This window comes from Populus nigra, chromosome 1 (assembly GCF_951802175.1).
Source record: "Populus nigra chromosome 1, ddPopNigr1.1, whole genome shotgun sequence".
Classification (NCBI taxonomy): Eukaryota; Viridiplantae; Streptophyta; class Magnoliopsida; order Malpighiales; family Salicaceae; genus Populus; species Populus nigra.
The window spans coordinates 20200823-20226944 of NC_084852.1; the positions used below are offsets into that span (position 1 = coordinate 20200823).

Sequence of the window (26122 nt, forward strand, 5' to 3'; positions counted from 1 at the left end):
GAACTGTTGCACCCCTTTTTGGTGGTCTTCACTCCACACGTGCATCTTCACAAAAAGCTCCATTGGGCTCGGCTCATGTCCAAGAGTCGGAGCTTGTAAGAAAAAAATATTGCAAGTTAAATATATTTATAAATAAGAAATTTATTATAGATAGATGTGATTAAAATTAATCTTACCATCCATTTCGAATGCAAAACAAAAGGAACGGAGCCGCTAGTGTGCATGGTATCCGAGCCGTGAATTTGCTTGCTCCGGTTCCCTGCATCTAACTTTGAGCATCGTGTGAAATGCTTGGATGTCATTTGCTAAATATATCCCACTCATGTATCCTCTAATATGTATGGCGGCCAGAAATCCTTCCAAACTGTCACGTCATTCCAGCGTGACAGAACGTTTTCTCTGACATATTTTTTAGTTTTTTTTTGTGCCCCATACCAAAAATGACTTAAACTATATGATATAAACGTATTCTATATGAGTTAATGATGAATGAAATTTTAATATTTAAAATAAAAAATAATTATCATATTATTTTCGTTGTGACCTAGTTGCAGCGTGTTTCTCCCAAACCCTCCTCGCAACACTGTAATTTTCTCTATCCCATTCAAATTTACCCTTGCATTAACAATTTATGAAAAGTAAATCAATAATCTAAATAAAGTAAATGAATTTACATAAAAAAATAGTTAAAATTTTAAGTTAACACTAACATGAAATCTTGTAAACCATGCATCGATATAAGGTTTCCAATCAGAATGTTTAAGGATTTTGCTTCGTTTTTTTTTTTGTGTTTGCCTTTTATACGGTTAGTCCTAGTCTCATGACCACGATTATGTATTTTAAAGAGATCTCTTTTTTTATTTGTTTTAAATTGATTTTTTTTCTGATTTAATTCTTCAACATTTTTATTGGCATTGGTTTTTGTGCTTTTTTTTTCACTTTCCTCTCTATGGGTCTATCTTAATCCCGTGTCCATGGTTGCAGGGATAATGAGTCAACACAGGTTTTTTTTTTCTTGTTTTCACTTCCCTTTTACAAGTCTTGGTGAAATGAGTGTTTTACATAAATTGCTAATTATAATCATTCTCCAAAGTTCTTGCCCAATAATTGGAGTATCAATTGAAAGTATAAAGTAACATAGCTATTGGTGAATTATACAAATATAGGATGCTAAGTTACTAGCTGGCGGCCATTTGTAAAATAGTTTTTATATTTTGGATCTAAATTTTAGATTTTTAGTTTCTTTATAAATTTTCATTGTATGTTTTTTTGGTAATTCTTTAGTAATATTGGCAAGTAATTTCATTTCTCTTATTCAGTACTTAAACAAGATTTCTTTGTCAAAAAGAGAGAAAAAAATAGTAAATTAGATAGCACCACAATAATAGTAGCTTTAAATTCTTTACCACATCTGTAATTTTGAGACACATCATGTCAGTGGTACCCATTTCAGTTCTCGTACGGTGGAAAGATACCTATTACCTACCAGCAATTCAACTTCTTCTCATTGATGAAGAAAGGGCAGTATCCGACCACCACCCATTTCAGTTTGCTTGGAATGAGCGAAGGAAAGGATTGTCTAAACAAAAACAGGAGAAGTTTTTGCTTTTTGCAAAAGTTTTCTTCTTGTCGTCGTTCTTAATTAACTAAACAAACATTATAATTATTAACAAATACTATGAAAGGCGTAGGTAAAATATTATAGCTTTCTTCACATGTTTATTTTTTTTTTTCTGTTTTGTCATTTATTTATTTTTTTTTTTTGTCTTTTCTTTTGTTTTTTTGTTTATTTTTTTTTGTTTTCCCCCCACATTTCTTTTCTTTTTTTCCCCATATTGTTTTGGGTTTTACATATTTTTTACTTTTTTTTCCCAAGATTGTCTTCTTCTTTTGTTTTTTTTTTTTTTTTTGTGTTTTTTTTGTCAAAATTATCTTTGTCGATTTTTTTATAATATTGAATTAGTTGAAAATTTAGTACTGTAATTTTTTTAAAAAAATATTATGTGTTACTACAATGTTTCCCTACATAGTTTTTTTTATGAATTTTTTTTTTCCAAAATGGTCTTTGTCGATTTTATTTTTTTATATTGAGCTAGTTGAGAATTTTACTTCGTACATTTTTTCTTTAAAACACTGTGAATTGTTACAATGTTTCCCGACATGGTTTTTTTCAAAATTATTTTTGTCGAATTTTTTTAAAATATTGAGTTGATTGAGAATTTAGCTTTAACTTTGTTCTTGAAAACATTGTGGATTGCAACAGTTTTTCTCCATATATTTTTTTATTTATTTTTTCCACAAACCCACGACAACGCACAAGCATGCCACAGGCCCGCGGTATCACGCGGGCATGGCGTCTAGTAAGTAAAACTAAAACGTGTGGGAAAAACAACAACATGGACAGTACACAATGTTTTTTCTTTTTGGCCCCTCTTAAAACCAGTCAAGTACCTAGCCATAGAGGGTATTTGTGTCATTTTATAGAGCCCATTTATTATTATCACATTGATGGAGATATATTTGTCTTTTTATGTTTGTTATGTATGGTAAAATTAATTCATTATCATTGTAATTTTAATTTTTAAATCTAAGTGCCAAGGAATGTTTTTGTCTTTTTATTTTTTTTATGCATAGTAAAATGACTAAATTACCCTAAAAATTTAAGTCTTATTCACTAAAGGTCAAGGGTGTTTTGGTATTTTTATAACGATATTTTTATAATAATTAGTTGGTGGGTGGGGTTTATTGAAATTTGAAGTTTTAATATATAGTAAAATTACTTGGATGCTCTCAAGATCAAGAAATTTAAAGCTTCCATATGGGTCTTTTTCATCATTTCATCTTGGTTTTTTTTGTCATTCTTATGAGGCACAAGAGGCACTTTGATTTTTTAATAAATATAAAATATTAATAAAAAAATATTATTGGCGTGTGCCTAGTATACGCCAACGAGTGGATGCCACCCACATACCCCTCATGCAGCGCATGCTATGGCATCCATCGATAAACCTCAACCTTCAAATGTGACGTTGGAAGCGCACTAACATCCTTTATATGATTATGTGGCGCATGTGTGCACCAAAGTTTTGGTTGGGTTCGGTTTACTTTTTTCTTCTCCTCCCTCGTTTCACTCTCTTTTTCTTGTCAAAGTATAGGTATGTCCTATCATTTATTTTATATATCCAATTTAGTCCTCATTCTTTTTATTACTAAATGTTTTTTTTATCTTATTTTGATTGATTTTTCTTCTTCAATTTCATCCTTGTCATTTATTTTAATTTGATTTTCAAGTCAAATTTGATCCTTATTCTTTTTATTTTTTTAATGTTTTTTATTGTATTTTTTCCCAATTTAATTCCTTGGCTTTTTTTTTATTTGAGAATTTTCTTCATTTTTTCCCCTTCTATAGGGTTAGTCTCGTCCTCATGGCTAGGGTAACAGGTTTTGAAGTTTAACACGGGTTGACTTTGGTGCTTTTGAGGTCCTTTTATAGAGTTGATTTATTTTAAAATTTTCCTTCAAATTTTGATTTTTTTAATTGGTTCTGGTACCTTTTTCACTTTTTTATGTGGGGTTATTTTAGTCTCAGGTTGAATCAGATTTTTTTTCCATTGTTTTTTATTTTTAAATTATTATTTTTTTGTTTCATCGTTAAGCTTTTTTTATTAAGAATTTTGCTTCTATACAGTTGGTCTCAATCTCATTACCACGATCATGAGTTTTGAAGGTTAGCACGATTTGACTTTGATCTTTTTTTGTCCTTTTTTAAAACTATTCTTTTCCAATTTCATTCTTCATCATATATTTTTTTGGAATTGATCTTCATGCTTTGTTTTTTCACTTTCCTCTCTTTGGGTCTATCCTCATCTTGTGCCTATGGTTGCTGAGTTAGCGAGTTGACTCAAGTTGATTCATATCTTTTTTTCTCATTGTTTTTTTTTAAATTATTTTTTTTCAATTTCATCATTCAATTTTGGATTGTTTGATAATTGGGCTTCATAGTACTATTCAATTTGCTTTCATTGACGACTTTTTTTTTACCTTTTATTAGCATGTATATTCGTTTGATTAGAGACAAAAAAAAAATTATCATAAGAAACAAAGTTATTAGACACAATTGAGTTCATGATTCGTATTATGAGCTCAAATATCTTAATCTTAATTATCTCTTGATCAAATACTAATTTATTTAATTAAATAAATATATAAGTAATTTGATTTATGATTGAAAACTTTTTATATCAAAAGATAAATTGGAAAAGCATGTATATTTTTTATAAAAAAAATTATTGGACAACATGTATCACTTAGCTAGAGATATGTAAAACACGTGGGAGGGTTCTAGAAAAGCACGGATTTGATATAGAGAAACTAAAAATAAACTTTCTTTAAGTATTTATAATTAGTGCCCTGGAAACCATACAATTTTAAGAGTAAGCCAAATATATATATATATATATATATATATATATATATATATATATATATATATATATATATATTCCAGGTTTTTTTCTTGTTTTCGCTTCCCTTTTACAAGTCTTGGTGAAATGAGTGTTTTACATAAATTGCTAATTATAATCATTCTTCAAAGTTCTTGCCCAATAATTGGAGTATCAATTGAAAGTATAAAGTAACATAGCTATTGGTGAATTATACAAATTAATATAGGTAAAATAGTTTTTATATTTTAGATCTAAATTCTAGATTTTTAGTTTCTTTATAAAATTTCGTTGTATGCTTTTTTTAGTAATATTGGCAAGTAATATCATTTGTATAGTTTATGTAACATTAGATCTTAGATACCGAAACCTTTCTCTTTTCAGTTAAATAAAAAAAAAATTGTGAAAAAGAGACAAAAAAAAAAATGGCAATACAAGTATATAGTAGCTTTCAATTCTTTATTACATCTTCAATTTCGAGACACATCCTGTTAGTGGTACCCATTGCAGTTCTCGTAAGAAACACGTGATACCTACCGGGTATTCAACCTTTTCGAAAATGAAGAAAGGGCTGTATATATCCCGCCACCACCGAAATGTCCGTTATCCGACTCCGAAACACACATTGCCACTTAATCAATATGATGCTATTCCTTGTATTCACTCTACTGCTACTCTCCGATGCCGCTGCATCAAAATCAATAATCAAGTCCCTACCTGGCTTTGACGGTAACCTTCCATTTGTACTGGAAACAGGGTGAGTGTACGTACTTTTTCTCTTTTTGGTGCAAGGCTTTGTGAAGTTTATCCTGTTTTGATAATGATTTTCTGTGTCCAGGTATATTGGCGTGGGAGAATTGGAAGCCGTGCAGCTATTCTACTACTTCATCGAGTCTGAGAGGAGCCCTAAAGATGACCCTCTTGTGCTTTGGCTCACCGGTGGCCCTGGATGCTCTGCCCTGTCTGGACTTATATATGAAATTGGTGTGTGTGTGTGTGTCTTCATCTTTCTAACCCCATAATTCTTGTTTTCAGGAACTACAATCTTCTTATCGTGCACTTTTTAAAACAGAAATTTCTCTATTTCCTAATTCGTTTGGCCAAAATCCAAGAAATTTAAGGCTATTAAAAGTTCTCCTAATGGTGGTTATGAATGAATAGGCCCGTTATCATTTGATTATGCAAAATCCAGCGGAGGAGGCAAACCTGTTTTCGCATTGAACCCGTATTCATGGACAAAGGTTACAAATTTCTGCACCCTTGAATTATTTATTTGCAACTAAATGTAACTGTTGAAATTATGTTTCGTGTAATGGTGCAGATTGCCAACATAATATTTGTAGATGCACCTGTTGGTACCGGATTTTCCTATTCAACTACATGGGAAGGCTACCATGTTAGTGATACAATATCAGCTGCAGAAACCTATGAGTTCTTAAGAAAGGTAAGGGAAAGTGTATTTTTAAATCGCAAGATATACAAGTTGTATGTCAAGGAAAAGGAATGGCACAGAAGAGGGTTTTTTTTCTAATTAAAATTAGAGGTTTTTGTTTTTTTGCATAACTATTGAATACAACTGGAGACTGATTTATGGATATGCTAGAAAAACATAGTTTTATTGATCAATATTGACTTGCAATTTATATATATATCATAATGGAATCAGATTTGAAGAAAAATCTGCTAGCAAATCAGTTTGTTAAAAAAAACAATTAATGATAAGCATAACAGTCATATTGACTTATTTATTTTCTGAAGACTAGCAATAAACAACTGTAAAATTTAAAAGGTTGTTAGCAGCTCCACGAGTCATGCTAGTCAACAATTCTCCTCTTTGACTCTGGAAGTGCATCCTCCTAGCTTTTGTTTCATAAATTCAAATCTAGCCTTTGAAATTGCCTTTGTTATGTTGAAGTGTTTTATCTTGCCACGAAACACTGGTTCATTAGCAATTGAGATTGCAGCTTGATTGTTCACAAATAATTGTGGTATCTTCTTGTTCCATTTGCAAGCGTGTCATAGGTTTTCTAATCCAAAAAACTTGATTCAGCAACAACAACTACATATTCGTTTTTATTGTGGATTGGGCTATGACTTCTCGTTTCTTGGAACACCATGAAAAAACTTCAGAATCAAAGTTAAAACAATACCGTATGGTTCTTTTTATATCATTATCAGATCCAACCCTATCGCCAGAATAGCCATGAAGAATGAATTTTTCAACTTGCTTGAACCTTATTCCAAAATCAATCATGCCCTTAACATACCTAAGAATTCTTTTTGCTACTTTAAAATGAATTTTACTAGCACAATACATATACCTTCACAACAAACTAATTGCGTGCATAATGCATGGCTTGGTTGAAATTAGATACATAAAACAGGCCATTAGACTCTTTTATAACCTTTCATCAACTTTTTCAGCTCCATCTTCTTTGTAAAATTTCTCCTTTTGATGCATAAGACAACCCATTAGACATCCATTTGATGCACAACCCAGCCTTTTGTGCAGTAAGAGCCAACAAAATTCTTATGGTATCTAACCTCGCAACCAGGGCAAAAGTTATTTTTTAAATCTACACTAAACATCTATGCATATCCCTTGACAATGAGTCTTGTCTTATACTTGTTTACAGATCAGTTAAGGTTTTGCTTGGTTCTTATAAATCCACTTGACTCCTATAGCTATCTTGTGTTTAGGTCTATCCATCAATTCCTATATCTGGTTCTTTTCAATCTTTTTGAGCTCCTTTTTTATTGCAGCTATCCATTTCTGATTATTTGCATCTTCTTCATATTCATCCTCATTCTCTTTCTGAAATAAAGCTTCTTGTCATTTTCCCAACTACAACTATCTAACTCAAAGAATTTGACATCCTTGCTAACTATCATTTTGTTGGTTTGTGGCTAGTAGATTTTATAGGCCTTTGACTTTGAGCTATAGCCGACAAAGATCAAGTTTTGCTTAATTTCTTATCCAACTTGTCTCTCTTAACCTATGGAATGTAAGAGAAACACAGACAATTACTACCAAGGATTCTTTGTTCCTATGCATGCAATGTATTCAGTAATTATGCCAAGGTAATACTTGGCAGATCTTTTAGGCTTTTCAAAGAAGAGATAGTAGCATCAAACTTCTCAAGAATTATGACTAGAATATTCTTAACTATTCTAGAATCATAAAAACTAGTACTAAAGAGTCTTACTTTGTTGACAAGACAAAGAAATTTGTTAAAGTACTCCTTGATTGTTTATAAATCTTTCATCCTTTGCATCTCGAACTCTCAAATCAAATTCAATACTTACATCCCTTTGACCCTTTCATTTACTTCATATTCTTTCTTTAAAGAATCCCAAGTTTCCTTAGATTTTTTTAGTGTCATGATTTTGGTAAAAATGGAGGATGAGATAGTTGTAAACAAGTTTGCTCTAGCCTTGGATTTTCTTTGCTTCCTCTCCTTATGATTTTTTATCTATGCAAGTGTTTGATTGTATGGTAGAGGTGGAACTTTATACTCTTATTCAATAGCTTCCCACAAATCATTAGCATATATCAGGATAGACTTTCATTCTAACAATCCATACTTGATAATTTGTTCCTTCAAACATTAGAGGTGAAATCGCAATGAATGAAACTTCTGAATTCATACTAAATAGATTGTAGGTTTTTTGTATTTGTATAGTGATAGGTGATAAGTATTTAAAGGTTGTGTTTTTGCTTTTTTAGTCTCACAGTCCCTCAAGAAAATTGCTTTGATACCAATCTGTTGGTTTTTGCACAAATATTGAAGACAACTAGAAACTGATTTATGGATATGCTAGAAAAGCATAGTTTTATAATGGAATCAGATTTGTTGAGAAATCTGCTAGCAAATGAGTTTGTTAAACAAATAAATAGTCATAAGCATAAAAGTCATATTGACTAGTAATGTAAAACAACTGTTAAATTCAAAAGGTTGTTAGCAGTGCCATGAGTCATGCTAGTCAACAGAGGTAAATGCATAGTAGTAAACTAGCTATTAATGTAAAACAATTTGGCTAACATTATGAGTTTGTGACACAGTGGCTTGTGGATCACCCCAAGTTTCTTACAAATCCACTCTATGTTGCTGGGGACTCCTTTTCAGGCATCGTTGCACCTATCATAGTCCAGGAGATTTCTGATGGTAGTTAACTTCTGTCCCAAACACAACTTATTTTCTTGTAATATTCTCAAGTGTTTAATTTGTTTTTGTTTTATTTCTTGCAGGAAATGAAGTGGGACGTCAGCCAACAATGAACCTCAAAGTACTCGATCAACTCATGGTTTTATTTTGTTTGTTTTACTTATTTATTTGCGTTGTAGTTGACAAGGCTGTAAAACATGGTGGAACTCAGGGATATGTGCTTGGAAACCCAGTTACAGATTATGAGATTGACACCAATTCAATAGTTCCTTTTGCTCACCTAAAAGCGCTTATATCAGATAAACTCTACGAGGTAACTTCCCTCTCCTAGCTCTGCTCTTTAACTTCCCAGCTAGCTAGCTCTCATATAAGCAAAACTATTCTCATGTTTTTTTCTAGTCCTTCATGAAAAATTGCAAGGGTGAGTACTTAAATCCAGATCAAAGCAACGCATCGTGTATGGAAGACATATTAGCCATCAAGGAGGTGACTGATCAATTCATAAATCAGAACTCTGATAAACATTTTTTTGCATCATGCTTGAAGTTTATGAACATGAAAGTTGACTTCTCTTTTGAATTTATAGTGCATTGGAAAAGTATATACTGGACAAATTCTGGAACCTACATGCAAGGACGTATCCCCAAAACCAGTGGCATTGAAATGGGATCCAAGGTTTCTCATAGCCGATGACGCTGATATTCTGCTACCAAGCCCCCGTGTTCCTGGACCTTGGTGCCGGGTACATTGAGCTAATTTCTCTTTTCTTTTTTCTCTCTTTCCTCGGTTATTAACCAGCTTATTGGCATGTAGAATTACAATCATGTATACATCTATGGGTGGGCAAATGATGAAACTGTTCGAGATGCTCTTCATATTCGCAAGGTATGCTTGCCCTGTCAAGTATATTACCTTCCAGCTTCAAAATCACTCTGCTCATGGCGGAAAAAAAATAAAACTATCATGACCAGGGAACCATAAAGGATTGGAGAAGATGCAATAAGACCCTGGCCTATTCGTACAATGTCGAAAGTACTGTTGATTACCATCGGAACTTGACCAAGAAACCATATCGAGCTCTCATTTACAGGTAATGTTTATAATTCTATGAACACATTATAATTCTGATGAATTTTCCCATTTAGTGCAATCTTAACCATTGTTTTAACATGTGAAGTGGCGATCATGACATGACTATCCCATACATTGGCACGCATGAATGGATAGAATCTCTGAATTTGACGATTAAGTATGACTGGGAACCATGGTTTGTTGATGGTCAAGTTGCAGGGTCAGTATCCATCATTTAATTTACACCCTTTGATTTTATTTTTCAAAATCCAAACCAATTGGAATTCATCATAAAATTAAAAAAAATATATAGAATTTAGTTACAAATATTCTGAAAAATAATATATTTTTTAGTTTGGGTTTCTTTTATTTTATTTTTTAGATAATGATATTATTAATTAATTTACATATTTTTAACATGTGTCATGTCCAAACGGTAGAGATTATTTTTTTTTAAAAAAAAGTACAATGACAGAATCCCAAAAAACAAAGGTACGTACAGGAACTGGCATTAACTAATCCTTTTTTGCTTGTTGGGTCATCTTTAGATACGCAATGCTGTATGCAGACAATGCGCAAGACTACATAACATACGACCTGACATTTGCAACTGTGAAGGTAAGAACAGACATTAGCTTATCTAACTGTTTAATCTAAAAATATAAATAAGCAATTATGCTATCTTGAAAGCCTGATATCGGTGGTGGTGGTGTGGGTGTAGGGAGGGGGTCACACAACGCCGGAATACAGGCCAGAGCAGTGCTTTGCCATGATGGATAGGTGGTTTGATTACTACCCTCTATAAAAAAAAAAAACCAATACGAAAATGTTCTCACGAACTAATTAATTAAATATTGTAAGCCCTAATCCATGTTTCGTATTTCAGCAACGAGATCTTTAATATGATCTAGCTTCTACTGCACATCAGAAAACTCAAGGATTAACGAGCCTTTTAGCTCCTACCATTATTATTATTATTATTATTATTATTTGATTCACGTGGGATGTCCGGGTTAGCTTGCGCGCACCACGACTATTCTCCACGGTCCTCTGGACATCCTGCAAGCCTAGGGACAGGTTAGGCACCGCGGGGGTGACAGGCGTGCACATAGAAAGTCGAACCCGAGACGGGGACGGAACAAGTCACATGGTTGACCACAGCAGCTAGGCCCTCAAGTGCAATTTTTTTTATAGAATTGATAGTAACTGTTCATCTTTGTACACTTTGTTTATGCCTCTTAATTAATATATGTTCAGATATGGATGGTCGTGCTTGAAACACAATCTCTAAACATGTAATAATAATAATAATAATAATAATAATAATAATAATCTTAACCACCAAGAACAGTAGCCTTTTAAAAAAAATTATTATAATGCTACTTTAAGAGAATCATATGAATTGCCCACTAAGATACAGGCACTCATTATTTAGTAATTGAGTGAATATGCAGGAGTCCACTATTAGAAAATCTATGAATACAAACAAAATTATCAAAGAAAAACTTACGTCGGTATTTTAGAGTGATATTTATTGACTGATTTTATTCCATCGCTAAATCCGTCGATATTTACAGACATAAATAGTCCATCAGTAAATACTGAGGGAATTACCATTGAAATAAAAGGAATTTTAAAAAACCAAAAAATACGATGATGTGTATTTTTTATGGATGATTTTACCGACAGAATTACAGTTGGACTTAAAGAGGGTATGCCATACAGTGACGTGTCACTAGTATTGACAAAATTGCCGACGGATTGACAAATTGAAACATTTTATCGGTAAATCCATAAGTAATAGTTAATATATGAATTAGTCATCGACCCTCCCCTCCCCTATTTCTTCTTCTTTCCTTCTACAACTAAACAAAATCGCTCCCCACCCCACCCTACCCACCCCCCCATCCTTCTCAACTTTTCCAGTAATAGCAACAATTTTATTGTGGATTTTTCATTTTAAGTAAGTAAATCTATTATTTTTTAATTTGAAAACAATTTTGAAAAGTTAATTTTTTATTACATATTTTTTGCAGTAAATGTATTTTGATTGAGTGTTTACTTGTTTTATTATTTTTTTCTTAAAAAAACTTGTTGTATGGATACATGGTTTTGTACATGTTATGGTTTGTTTTGAATTTTGTAAAATTATATTTGTTTGTAAATTGTTGAAACTTATGTCGAATTACCGACTTAGGTGTATTGTGATTATATAAATAATGACTTGTTTAACGGGTCTGTTTTATATTTTATCTATTTTATTATCGAGTTATATTTTTTTTGTAAATTAATGTGTACAAATTTGTATGTACATAGATAATTGATAATGAATTAAGAGAAGTATGAAAGTAAGTTAATTATTTACTTAACGTAATTAATTAATACATATTGTTGTTATCATTAATTGATATATATATATACACACACACACACACACATATATATGTTCAATAGAAGTTATGGATGATCGTTCATGGATGTATAAGGATTCACCCCAAGGATTGCGGAGGATGGATTATTGTAATGGGGTTTAGGCTTTTATTAATTATGCAACATCTATTCCGAGAAATATTAGTGGAGGCGATATTAGGTGTCCATACAGGAGGTGTCAAAATAAAAATTTTCTTCATCTAGATGTTGTAACGATGCATCTTCTACACAAAAGGGTTCATGGAGGAATACTTCTATTGGTATGCACATAGAGAACTATTTGTTCCTCGCGAGACCATGGTAGAGAGGATGGTTGGATCAACTTCTAGTGCTAACAACGTGGATGAAGTTGAAATTGACAACAGTAATCCTTATAGGACTATGGTTATGGATGTTATGAGAATAAATTAGGGTTATATCAGTCAATATCGAATCTTAGATGAAGAACCTAATGCAAGCGCGACCAAGTTTTTTTATCGTTTAAAAGATTCTGATGAACCATTATAGGATGGCTACACAAATCACAATAAATTATTGATCATTGCATAGGTGTTTACCATCAAGTCGGAATATTATAGGTTGAGTGAGGCCGATTATGACAGAATTGTCGAATGGGCGAGAACTTCTAAGCTGTTAAGTTCATGATGAAACCTCTCGGTCTAGGATACCAGAAAATTAACATGTGTCCAAATTTTTGCATGTTGCACTACCTTGAAAATGTTAAGCTAATTGAGTGCAGGGCATGTGGGTATTCCCATTATAAGCCCAGAACTAGCAAGGAAAAGACTTTTATAGAACATAAAAAAAACTTAGATACTTCTCAATCACACCTAGACTGTAGAGGTCATTCATGGCACCAAACACTAATAAGCACATGACATGGCACCAATCACATAATGTGGTTGAAGGAGTGATGGTGTACCCTTCCGACAGTGAAGCATGGAAACACTTTAACAGTATGCATCCTCACTTTTCAGCTGAATCAAGGAACATTCATCTTGGGTTATATACAAACGGATTCAATCTATTCGAGTCATGTGTTGCTCCTTATTCTTGTTGACTGGTTATACTAATTGTTTACAACTTACCACCGGGGATATGTATGAAGTTGGAGTTCATGTTTTTATCACGATCATACCAGGTCTTAATAGTCCAGGCCAGAATATAGATGTCTGTCTTCCACTATTGATTGATGAGTTGACGCAGTTGTGGTCCTCTAGCGTGTTGACTTATGATATATTGATGAAACAAAATTTTCTTATGAGGGTAGCTTTAATGTGGACTATCAATCATTTTTCGCCTTATGAAATGGTTTCTGGTTAGAGCATGCATGAAAAACTAAAATGTCCATACTACATGGAAAACAACAAGGCATTCACGCTAACAAACGGGGGTAAAACATCTTTTTTTTACTGCCACCGGCATTTCTTGACAACAGATCACATGTACAGAAATAAAAGAAAGCATTTTTTTATTGGCAAAGTTGAAAAGGATGTTGCACCTTCGTGTCTTTCCGGTGAAGAATTGTATGACGTGATGTCAGAATATGGTGACATTATGTTTGGTTTCCAATCCGGTAAGCAGAAGTTTTCTAGTTTTGGTTTGACCAACTAGGTAAAGCGAAGTATTTTCTAGGAGCTTCCTTATTGAAAGACCAATCTCCTCCACCATAACCTTGACATCATGCACATAAAAAAGAACATGTTTTAGAACATTTTTAACACTGTCATGGACGTAAAGGGAAAGACAAAGGATAACATCAAGGCTAGAATAGATATAACATTGTTTTGTCACCGTAAAAATATAGAGTTGGTTTATGTTAGGTCATCAGTCACAAAGCTCAAAGCAATTTTTACCTTAGACAAGAATGCACAACTACTAATGTACCAATGACTGAAGAGCCTGTGTTTTCTTGATGGAATGTCTCGAACATATCAAGGTTGGTTAATTTGTTGGATTGTAGATTGTATGGAATGAAGAGCCGTGACTGCCACATGTTTATACAAACACTCATTCCATTAGCTTATCATGATTTATTAATGGCTACGTGTTTCATACTGAATAATATAGGTAGGGTAAAAAGATATATAACAGTAGGGTTTGTGTTAAGGGATTGACTTCTAATGAGTTTGAAGTTGACTATTATGAGAAATTAGAAGAGGTAATTGAACTGTAATCTCATAGAGAGCATAACAGAGTCTTTTTATTCAAATGTTATTGGTATAACACCACTAACAAAGGAATCAAAGTAGATCTTCATCATGGTTTGGTCGAAATTAACTTAAAAGCTAGACTTCGCAATGTCAAGATGTCTTTGTTTTCACCAAGTAATGCCAACAAGTTTATTACACATATACCCTTTACTTTAGAAAGGATTGTTTAAGAGTTGATTGGTTATCCGTATTGAAAATCAAACCTAGGGGTCATGTCGAGGTTTTTTAGGATGAGAACAATGACTCAAATATCGGAGATGATGTGTTTCAAGTAAGTGAGTTGGTTGAACTATATCGAGTTGCTCCATTGATTGACTTGGAAGAAAATTCAAATTTTCGCGTCTTCGATAACATTTTTATTGATATTGATGTTGAGGAGTTAAATGTTGTTATGAGCTCTAGCGGACAAGCACAAGTTGATGAAGATGATGATAGCAATGATATTAATGTACAAGATTGTGTTGGAACTGACGATGAGTAAATTGAAGAAGAAGAAGACAATTCTGATTAACTATGAAAACACGAAAGTATTGTAATGCCATAGTTATTGATGAAATTCTCAACAAATAAGTATTTATTTTACAAGTGTTATTTGAATTGGTGTTATTATGTTGTGCGTGCAACTTTCAATTTAAGTATTTGTAAGATGGATAGATAGGGAATGTAGATACAATCTATCATTCATTATGCAAAACACCAATGGAAACATCGATAGTTTGTGTCTGTCGTTGTATTCCAAAGGTGAGGGGAATTGTTCCCCCCTTCTCATATCGATGATGGAAATTACTTAGTATCAGGTTCCCAAGGGAATTACTGATGGAATGCGAATTCTAATGCATTGTTAATTAATGTTGTGTACTATTTAATTTTTTTACTGATGAAATCACGGACGAACAACAAAAAATCTGGAGGGTTTTTGGAAAATTTTAGTGCGAAATGAAAAATTTTAGATGCATTTACTAAGGGAATCACCAACATATTAATTAAAAATAATATTATTTAATATTTCATCGAGATCCCCTTGATAAAAATGTAGTATAAAACCAGCAAGAGTGTTGGGAGTTCATTTTTCTCAATTCTCTCAATCTCTCACTATCACTCTCTCAAATTCTCTCATTATCTCCAATCGCACTCTCTTAATCCTCTCATTGTCTCCAATCTCACTCTCTCAATGCTCTCCTGTCTCAAGATCTTCAAGTATTTCCTCTCAACACAATCAAAAAGTACATATGTTGAATATTTTGACGTATTTTTTTTTTTATTTTTCTTCTTTTCTTTGGTTTATTAACAATGTATTTTCATTTTTTAAATTAAATATAGATAAAATCTGAAATTAAACACGCTATAAAGATAAGCATTTTCCATTCCTAAAATCTATATTTGTTTTTCTATTTTATTGTCTACATTGCAATAATGTTTTATTATGTTTGTTGAATTTTAATTGTGTTCCTTAAATTTATAGTATAAATGTTAATTGAATATTTAGAAGGATTACCTTTCAATGTAAATTTGTTTTGCTTTGAGTTTGTATGTGTTTAACAATTTATGAACAACAAATATTTTATTAGTTTTATCTATTTTTAGATTCACAAACATTAAGGTCACCCGAGTAATAACATCAACATTGAAATTGTCGATAGAGATTCCATTGTTTCAATGGAGTTAGGTTTCTATCCATCCTGATTGGAAACCTCATGTCGATGCATGGTTTTCAAGATTTTAGGTTAGTGTTAACTTTAAATTTTTAACTATTTTTTTTATGTAAATTCATTTACTTTATTTAGATTGTTGTAACCCATTTTTGGATCCCCCCATAAAAAAAATAAAAACATATAGCCGGAGGAAAATTAGAAAAATAATAAGAGGTGGGAGCGCTTAGAAAGAATCAGAAAAAAAATTGATTAAGGAGGTTCAGAAATGCAAGGAGTGAATTTTTTGACAGTATATTCTTGAAGGAGGAGAGCCCTGTTGAAAGAGAAAATTTAATTTGAAGAGAAAAGGGCCAAAGTCGGATGTTTATGGACTCAATTGGATTTTATTGAAGGTTTATTTGAATTTATAGAGGTTTTGATTGCAAGGAAAATTGAGTTTTTAAGTCAATTTAGGCTTTAATTGGAAGAAATTAAAGTTCTGGGGTTAAATTATAATTTTTGAGAGTTGATTTGGTTAAATCAAGGGCCTAATTGCATACATATTGAAGTTTAAGGGCCAATTAGGGACTTAATTGAGAAAATCCGAAACCAGGGACCAATTTGGAAAAGGCGCGTAAATAAGAGGGGCTGTATTGGATTTGATTCGAGGCCAAATTAAAGAAATTGAAAACTGGAGGACTGATTTGAAAAGGGGCAGGAACTGTTCATTTTCTTCCCCACCAAGCTGCCCGAGTGGCCGACTTCCAGGCGTGTTTTCTGCCTCGTTTGACCCCCAAATCCGACAAAGCATGCACCAACATGTCCACATGAAACCCCTTTATCCCGGAGAATGGTCCGGTCGGGTCGAAAAAGTTAGAAACGGCTCCGTTGAGTGGCTCAAAGTGGCCACCTCGGGCAGTTCACAACCTTGAGCTGCCAAATTTGGCAGCTCGAGGTGGACACTTTGAGCCAACGGTTGAGATGCTTCCCAACTGAATCAGGGGCTGTATTTTTTCTACAACGTAGACAAGATTGCCCTCTTCCACTTCCTATAAATAGAGTTGGATTTGATGATCTAAGGGGGGAAAGATTCGGGTCCAAAGTCAGCCAAAAACCAGCATTTTCGCCCAATTTCTGCAGATTTCTTCTTCTTCTTCTTTCTCCCTCTGCCACAGGAAACCGACGTCGTCTTCCTCCAACTCCACCGCTACAACCACCGGTTGAACCACCTCTTCACAGCAGCCACAACCCCTTCGGCCAAGTGAGCCCCTCTTCCTTTCCTCCTCCTTCATCGCCAAGTGAGCCCCTCTTCCTTTCCTCCTCCTTCATCTTCCTCCTTTTCTTCTTCTTCTTCCTTACCTACTGTTCACTGCATGAACAGTAGGCGTGAAATATAATTCACGTCCTACTGTTCATGCAGGACGTGAATTATATATATATATAGATGTGTGTGTGTGTATTATAATTTTATAATTTTTTTTAAATATATATGTGTGTGTGTGTGTGTGTGTGTGTATTATATTTTTTAAAAAAAAAACAAAAATAATAATATTAAAAAAAATTCTAAAATTATTTTTTAAAAAAATGTGATTTTCTTGCATCTTTTTCTACCAATTTTGCAGGATATTGGGTTGTATTTTTATACCGTAGAGATATAAAATTCAGTATTAAAATACCCGGTTTTCGTCAAAACATCAAAAAATACATAATTAAAAAAAATGTTTTTGTTTTAAAATACGGCCTAGTCTCTCCAATATATATATATATATATATATATATATATATATATATATATATATTATAACATCATATTTTTCCTACAACAAAGAAAATTTCAAAACAATAGATGTATTAGCATGCATTTTGGTTTTAATAACCAGTTTATTCAAGCCATGAGAACTAGGCCAATATTTCAAAAATTCTAAAAAAATCTTTTGGTCTTCTTTTAGTATTTGGGATTATGAATTTATACATAAAACATATTCATGATATTAAAAATATTTTTTTTTATATAGACGTTAGAACGATTAGGTTTTACCCGATAAGATAAGGACCTCCTTATTGAGGAGGACTTTTCTTGAACCATAGACGGACCAACATACATAGATGTTAGAACGGTTAGGTTTTACCCGATAAGATAATGACCTCCTTATTGAGGAGGACTTTTCTTGAACCATAGACGGACCAACAACTAGGAAACACAACGAGACCTTGAATTTTATCAGACAAATAAACATTGCAGCTTACCTTAGGTAGGGCGTATTTGGGGTGCTAATATCTTCCCTTTACGCAACCAGTCCCCGTACCAATCTCTGAGACCAGTTAGGGTTTCTAGTGACCAAAATACTAGGTGGGGACTCCCACATCATTTTCCACCAACAAAAGACAATATTTTCTTGTCTCTCTATATTTGCCAGATAGATACCATACACATTTCCTAGATTAAAAGTGGAATACTCGCCGCGACGCCGCACACCCGCGACATAGATTATTGATTTATTTTTCATAAATTGTTAATGCAAGGGTAAATTTGAATGGGATAAAAAAATGACAATGTTGCGAGGAGGGTTTGGGAAAATCACTCTACAACTAGGTAACAACAAAAACAATACGATAATTATTTTTTATTTTAAATATTAAATTTTCATTTTTCATTAACTCATATATAATACGTTTGTATTATATATGTTAAGTGATTTTTGATATGAGGCACAAAAAAACTAAAAAATATGCCAAAGAAAATGTTCTGCCAAGCTGGAATGACATGACAATTTGGAAGGATTTCAAGCCGCCATACATCCCGGAGGATACATGAGCGGAATATATTCAGCACGTGACATACAAGCATTTCACACAACACTCAAAGTCTGGTTCGAGGAACTGAAGTCTGCAAATTCACGGCTCGGTTACCACGCACACTAGTGGCTTCGTTCCTTTCGTTTCACATGTGAAGCAGATGGTAAGACTAATTTTAATCACATCTATCTTTAATTAATTTGTTGTTATTTATAAATATATTTAACTTGCAACATTTTTTTCTTACAGGCTACTACTCTAGGACATGAGTCGAGCCCAATGGAGCTTTTTATGGAGATGCACGTGCAGAGTGAAAACCGCTAAAAGGAGGTGCAACAGTTCATCGACAACTGTGCTCAATACTTTGTGGTATGTCAACAACCATTTTCTTTCGTAAGTTATTATTTTCTTGAATTGAATTTGATGGTTTTAATTTTTATTTCCATGAGACATATAACAGCTAGTTGAGGGAGAGATACAGGGACGATCCATCGACCCACCCGGACTTCGATCCGGATTCATGGATGGAGGCAGGATCATCTGGTGGACCAGATAGAAATTGGGTGTACAGACTCTCAAACATTACAGCCGAGATCTTGCGGACGGCCCATAGTGTCTCAACCGTTAGCGCCCAGTCTCATGAGTTTGTGGCCTTACAACAACATATAGCCCATCTCATCGAAAAATATGAACGACTCTCGGCAAATTATGAACAACTTTGTCAAATGTCATGGATATTAGATCACAAATGGAAGGTACGTGTGTGCCCCCTTTTTGGCCGTTTGTTCCTAGGAACGACCAGCCTCCTCCTCCTCCTCCTCCTCTAGCACCACCATTGTTCTAATTTAATTTTTATTTGAACATATAAATTTGTAATGAATATTTGGATTTTATATTATTCAAGTTTATTTTTACATATTTCAATTTTATACAATTTTAGTTTTTTATTATTATTTTCTTTCTTTGTTCAAAAGATTTTAAAAATATATATATATTTTAATTATTACAGATGAATATACGAACGAACACAATTCGTCAGTATATTCCAAAGGCGAGGAGAACAATTTACTTCATATGCCACTATAACACTATTACATCAATGACGAAATTATTTTGTCAGTATTTTACAGAAGGTTCGAATAAATTTACAATAAATACCACTACCAATCACCGACGGAATAATTCCATCAATGTATTAAAGTGGGTAATTTTATTTTTTTGGCACACATTTTTTGCTTGTAAAACCATCGGTGTTTTTTTACTAACATAAATGACATTACTAACAAATGGATTACCGATGAACAATTTCTATCCGTAAATATGTTGGTAAACTTTTTGTTGACAGATTATTAGTGTAAATACCAATAGAAAATTCTGTCTGTAAAACTATTAATTTTAGTAGTGATATGAAGCAAACACTCCAATACTTTCCCAAAACTATGCATCCTCTTCTTGTTTAGCCCAATAAAACTCACCGCCACCTCCGACAATGAGATCTCGCCCACAAACACCACCAATATTATCCAAATCTAAAGATGATATGGACCCAATGACCCGGCCCGCGCCAGCCAGTACCACAACCTCTCTCAATGTCCCTTTCCCATCCTCTCGCAGAAAAGGAACTGGGGTTCGACCCTGGCTCTTGCTAGACTCAACTAGCAAGCCCAAGTGGTGGAAGTTGGCAAGCACACAATCATGCATCGTACAGGCCTTCATACTCGTGACCTTCGGATCATTGACCCGCTACTTTCTTACTTGTCTACTGTTTTGGGTCGAGAGAGAGCAATTGTTAATAATTTGGAGCATGTTAAGGCGATTATTACTACACATGAGGTTTTGCTGCTGAATTCTAGAGACCCTTTTGTTACTCCATTTGTGGAGGAGTTGCAGGGGAAGTTGATGTTTCATTACCACGCTATTAAAGCTCAGGTTTTATTGATTCTTTTCTTCTTTTTTTTTTAAGCTGTGATTAATTTTTTGGGTTTTTGGTTTGGTGTAGAGTAAGTGAACTTTTGCGCTTGTTTAATGTTGAATATAAGATTTTAAAGAGTTTTGATGTGAGTTTGTATTGGTTTCTTAAGAATCTATTTGTTGTTAGTATTGTTGTTGTTGTTGCTGGTTTTATTGGATTTCAAAGAAGAAGGAAAAAAATCCCATCAATTTATTTCCTATGGGAAAAAAATTCAATAAGAAAAAAGAAAAAAAAATTAAGTGGAAAAAAATCAAATTGAAAATATATTAAAACGAAAAAATTAAAGGGAAAGAAATTAATTGTAGGTGTATTGAATGCTGCTTTACTATGAATTATTCATGGTGCTACTGTAGAAAATATTTTATTTGAAGATGGTGATGGTGTAAATACATTTCGTACTTTTAACTCAACTCAAGCATTTTTACATTTGAAAAAAAAAATTGTTATTGACCCGCCGTGGAGTGCGGGCTAATATGATAGTTATTATATTATTATGTAATTATTATTTTTTAAAATATTTTTTTAAGAAAATATATTGAGATAGTATTTTTTTTATTTTTTTTAAATTAATTTTTTATATCATCACATCAAAATATACAAAAATATCAAAAAAATATTAATTTGAATTAAAGGAAAAAATTTAAAATTTTAAAACAAAAATTAAAGAATTTTTTACGTGCAAAAAAAAAACATGTTTTAATAAAAAAATTCAACCCAACCTCAAATTAAAAAAAAAAAAGAAATTGTCATCACCCTACTTTTATACAATACAAAACAAGTCCCTTCAATTTATTTGCTCTTTACAATATAGAAAAAAAATTTAAACAGAAAAAAGAAAAAAATATAAAGAGAAAAATAATAAAATTGAAAAATATCTTAAAAGATAAAAAAATCTAAGGGAAAGAAATTGGAAATAGCCTTAGGCATAGGTGCGGAGCCAGACTTAATATTCTTAGGTCTGGCTGTAGAATCACATCCAATATTATTGGGTCTGGTTATTCAGGCAGACTCAATATCCTGAAAAAAATAAAATTAGAAATGTCTTAAAATATTTTTTAAAAAATATATATTGAAATAATATTTTTTTTAATTTGGTAAAATCTATATTTTATTTCATCACATCAAAATAAAATAAAAACAAAAACATCAAAAATATTTATTTGAACTACAAAAAATATTTTTTAAAAAAATAAAACTTTTTTTAAGCATTTTTTTAAAAGTAAAAATAAACATGTTTTAATAAGAAAATTCAACCCAATCTTAAATGAAAAACAAATATCATTACCCAACTTTTATATAATATAAAAACAATCTTGTTAATTTATTTTATCTTTATAGTATGAAAAAAAAATCAATAAGAGAAGAAAAAAATTTAAGAGGAAAATAAATCAAATTGGAAATATCTTTAAAAAAAATATTAATTGCCGATTTATTGAACGCTGTTTTGCTATGCACTAGCAAAATTCGACGCGGTAAATGAACATCAATGGCTTACTCTTGATTTCTGGTAAAATTTATAAAAGGCCCATAATGTTGCCGTAATGGAACTGATCATTTTTAGTTTCTCTAGAAATCAAATCCTTGCTTTTCTAGAACCCTCCCACGTGTTTTTCCAATTGAAATTATATATATATAAAAAAAAAATTATATTTAATCAAGAAATAATTAAAATTAAGATACTTAAGCTTGCAATACAAGTCTTTCACTCAATTGTATCTAGTAACTTTTTTTCTTAAAATAAATATTTTATTTAATCAAATGATTATTTGTGCTAATAAAAATTAAAAAAAAATTGTCAATGAAAGAAAATTAAATAAAATTATGAAAGCTCAATTATCAAACAACCTATAAAAAAAAAACCAGAAAAAAAATAAAAAAAATGAAAAAATATATAAAAATTAAAAGAATGAGTATTAAATTTGACATAAAAATCAAATTAAACTGAATGACAAGATGAAATTGAAGAAGAAAAATTCAATCAAAATAAGATTAAAAAAAAACAAAGCATGTAATGATCAAAAGAATCAAAATTAAATTGGATATATAAAATAAATAATAGAATACATCCATATTTTGACAAAAAGAAAAGAGAGAGAGAAAAAAAAAAAAAAAAAGAGAATAGGCAATTGAACCTCAACCGAAGTTTTGCTACACACATACACCACATGACAGTATAAAGGATGTTGGTGCCAGACATATACCACATGATGAGTGTGGGTGATATCTAATTGATGGCATGTGCCAGACATATACCACGATTTTTTTTTATTAATATTTTATATTTACTAAAAGATCAAAATGATCCAAATCCCTCATGAGAATTAAAAAAAAAAAAAAAGTAAGATGATATTATGAAAAAAACCCTAAATGAAAGCTTTAAATTTCTTCATCCCGAGAGTATCCAAATAATTTTACTATATATTAAAATTCCAGATTTAAATAAAGCCTCTCCACCAACTAATTATTATAAAAATATCAAATCATCATCAAAACATAACTGACTATTAGTGAATAAAATTTAGTTTTTTTAGAGATAATTTAATCATTTTATTATGCAAGAAAAATAAAAATAAAAAGCCTCATTTACTCCAACTTTAAAAATTATGATTACAATAGTAAGAAAACCATTTTGTTTGTGCACAATAAATATAAAAACACAATTATACCTCCTTGATAAGGACATATGATACTATAAAATGACAAATATACCCCTAGGTACTTGACTGGTTTTGAAAGGGGCAAAAAAGAAAAAACAGTGTACCGACCGCATTGTTTTTTCTTCAGCGTTTTAGTTTTACTTAATAAAATAATAGTGTTTAGTTAATGGAGAACGAGGACAAGAAGAAAACTTTTGCAAAAAGAAAAAACTCATCCTTGTGTTTGTTGTCTGAGTTCTGCAGCAACTCAATAATCATTTCCTTAGTTATTTGGTCTGATAGCAATTACACATTATTTTGGTGCAATATAGTTCATAAGAAAGTAAAACAATTGATTCTATCTTGAGTGCTAAACGTCTAAAACTGCCCCTTTTCATATTGGCGATATCTGCAATTCTTCATGAAGCCTCTGAGAGGAGAATCATGGGATGTTTCTATGATTTCCTGAAAATCTTTCCACCAATTCATAAAACTGCTTTTTCCCAAGAAAATTTCAGGAGATACTGCATAGTTATTGATTTGGTCCATCACATACTGCTCAAACATATTCAGACGCTCTCTCGCTGATTGTTTCTCTATATTACTTTCATCCTTCAACTGTTTGCAAGAAATGAGAGCCTCCTCCACATTCATCCAAAAGCAAGAATCCTCTGTAAGACTACTAGCCACATTTTGTTTCTTCTTGTCGTTTGGTGCGCCTGCAAGTTTTTCTGTATGCTCCTTTTGCCATTGCTCCAGCAGAATATAATGTTTAGATCTTCCATTAGTTTGGTAGTCTCGTTTCCCTTCCTGTCTATAGTATTCGGCAATGTCAAGTGGTTCAACCATTCTTCTATAATTTGTCCCAGCATAAAGCCATGTCTCCCGCATATATGCTCCTTCTTTCTGGGGTTTTCGCTCAGCATCCTCCACCAAGTTTCTCCAGTAATTGGTGAGGACTTTCTTGTGCTTGGTAACGTCATTGTCGCTACTAAAGTACAGGTTCTTGTAACTGTCATAGTAACCTATCCCCTTAGCCTTGCAGTCTTTCTTGTACCATTCTAGGCAGGCCATTTTTATCTTTACTCTGTTTAGCTTTTCTATCCCGTCAATACCCTTCATTTGTTGTGCCATTCGATTTTCGTGGCTTTCCAATTCTGATATTAGATCATTGATGCTGTTGTTCTGCTGCTGCTGCTGTTGAGTTTAAATGGATTTTCCATTAGCTATTCGAAAAACTAAAAGAAAGTAGCAAAAGACACAGTGAACTTGAGTTATTAAAGGGACAGAATAGTTGCCAATTGATCTTATGAACACTCTAGTTAAGCCTTGGTCTGAAGTTTCGAAGGATTTTAGCATCATCAAAATATTAAGAGAGGTTGTTTGTGAAAGTCATCAATCAATGTTGTGAAGGAAAAAAAATAGTACTCGTTACCTCGGCAGTTATTTCTACTCCAATTGCTTTCAGCTGTAAGATTATCCCTAGCCGAAGTGAAGGTAAAACCGGTTGGCCAAGCTGTGAATCTTCTCTCAAGATAAGTCTGGACTTCAGACGCTTCACAATTCCACTATAATCATCAATCCCCATTTCTTCGGCGGAAACTTGACTTATTGTGCTTCTCAATAACATTGAAACCACTTCAGGATCATCAACACAGTTGCATCCTAGCTCAGAACAGAAGAAAAATGTACCAAAAGGCTTGCACCGAGGACTAGGTTGTGAAGTAGTGAAAATTCTTGGGAATAGGTCCTTGTTTGCAGCAACGTGTAAAAAGAAAGAATTCCATTTTGAATGCTCTGAGATGGCTCGTTGGAGGCCTTGGTCCCCTAAAAGGGGTGAACCAAAAGTGATGCAGAGGGGGAGTTTATTTCTGTTGGATGTTCGTTTGATGTTGTCTAACAGCCATAAGGTGAAGAGAGAAGCGATTGATCCTCCTAGAGAGTGTCCGGTAACAATCAACTGAGAGTTCAATAGTAATTCACCAGTCTTCGAATCATGGATCTGACATGATACAGTACATTGTATAACCACATGAGTTTTTTTTTTTAATCTCAAAAGTAATTCAACAGTCTTCGAATCAGGGACTATGATTAAGGATAAAAAAGACCCAGGTAAAGGCATATGAAAGGATTCAAGAGATTGTAGTGAAGAAGAGTACCTGAGTCCTGAGTAGAGAGAGCTCCTGAAAATAGGCCTTAAAAAGGGTTATTGCAGCTCTATGAACGGAGAAGGAAGGATTGCCTTTGGAGCACAAGGATTCAAAGAGAGGAAACCCCTGCTCCTTGAGAGCTGATGATGAAACCAAATCTCCTCCTTGTAAAATAGGGTCTTTTGTGCAGAGGGGTGAAGTGGCAAAAGCTATGGTGGTACAATTCGATTGGCTGACAAGTTTGTGTCTTACAGACAACTGTTGATTTGGATTGGTTTCTGCGTGTAGGTCCTTTATGGCACCGCATGAAAGCTGAAGCAAATCTGCGCTGACCACTAAGTTTGCCAAATCTAGTCCACTGATAAATCTGCAAACAAGAACGAAACCACGCAGGCATAAGATAGCATAAGCTGTTAGAAATTAGGATGTAATCATTTCCAGAACTGAACGCCAATGGGCTAGAAGAATTCTTGTGCTTACTGGGGAAATTGGCTCATTCTTGGTGTTGAAAGAAACGCAGCTGGAGGAATATCACTTTCTTTTCACAAACAAAGAGATGGAACTTCATTCATTGGAAAGTGGGGAATTTATAGTAGTGGCTAAAAGGTGCATAAA

At 32.8% G+C, this 26122-nt stretch overlaps 2 protein-coding genes across 4 annotated transcripts; one reads left to right on the top strand and one right to left on the bottom strand.

Moving 5' to 3' along the window:
* Positions 1-4953: 4953 nt before the first annotated feature.
* On the top strand, positions 4954-10939 carry LOC133699897 (serine carboxypeptidase-like 18). 2 transcript variants are annotated; one of them, XM_062123412.1, is made up of 15 exons: positions 4958-5199; positions 5281-5426; positions 5604-5683; positions 5764-5886; positions 8506-8608; positions 8692-8729; positions 8820-8921; positions 9008-9094; positions 9195-9350; positions 9422-9493; positions 9580-9698; positions 9786-9899; positions 10228-10297; positions 10401-10459; positions 10566-10939. In XM_062123412.1, the coding sequence occupies exons 1-15, from the start codon at positions 5039-5041 to the stop codon at positions 10588-10590; spliced, it is 1455 nt and encodes a 484-aa protein (XP_061979396.1). In that variant the 5' UTR covers positions 4958-5038; the 3' UTR covers positions 10591-10939. The 2 variants fall into 2 exon arrangements, with proteins under 2 accessions (XP_061979404.1, XP_061979396.1); XM_062123420.1 differs by lacking the exon at positions 9008-9094 and having other exon boundaries at positions 4954-5199; positions 10401-10656.
* Positions 10940-23570: 12631 nt separating this feature from the next.
* LOC133696628 (senescence-associated carboxylesterase 101-like) lies at positions 23571-26122 on the bottom strand. 2 transcript variants are annotated; one of them, XM_062118876.1, is made up of 4 exons: positions 25988-26122; positions 25517-25874; positions 24793-25359; positions 23571-24551 (listed from the first exon to the last, which is right to left on the bottom strand). In XM_062118876.1, the coding sequence occupies exons 1-4, from the start codon at positions 26002-26004 to the stop codon at positions 23736-23738; spliced, it is 1758 nt and encodes a 585-aa protein (XP_061974860.1). In that variant the 5' UTR covers positions 26005-26122; the 3' UTR covers positions 23571-23735. The 2 variants fall into 2 exon arrangements, with proteins under 2 accessions (XP_061974860.1, XP_061974852.1); XM_062118868.1 differs by having other exon boundaries at positions 23571-24554.

Excerpts from the sequence above, each read along its gene's own strand:
- LOC133699897 (XM_062123412.1), top strand. The coding sequence starts at position 5,039 with ATGTCCGTTATCCGACTCCGAAACACACATTGCCACTTAATCAATATG. Across the intron at positions 5,887-8,505 it reads CCTATGAGTTCTTAAGAAAG|TGGCTTGTGGATCACCCCAA; the intron begins GTAAGGGAAAGT and ends TTTGTGACACAG. Across the intron at positions 8,730-8,819 it reads AGCCAACAATGAACCTCAAA|GGATATGTGCTTGGAAACCC; the intron begins GTACTCGATCAA and ends GGTGGAACTCAG.
- LOC133696628 (XM_062118868.1), bottom strand. Across the intron at positions 25,360-25,516 it reads TCTCTCTACTCAGGACTCAG|ATCCATGATTCGAAGACTGG; the intron begins GTACTCTTCTTC and ends GTATCATGTCAG. Across the intron at positions 24,555-24,792 it reads GAGTAGAAATAACTGCCGAG|CAGCAGCAGCAGAACAACAG; the intron begins GTAACGAGTACT and ends TAAACTCAACAG.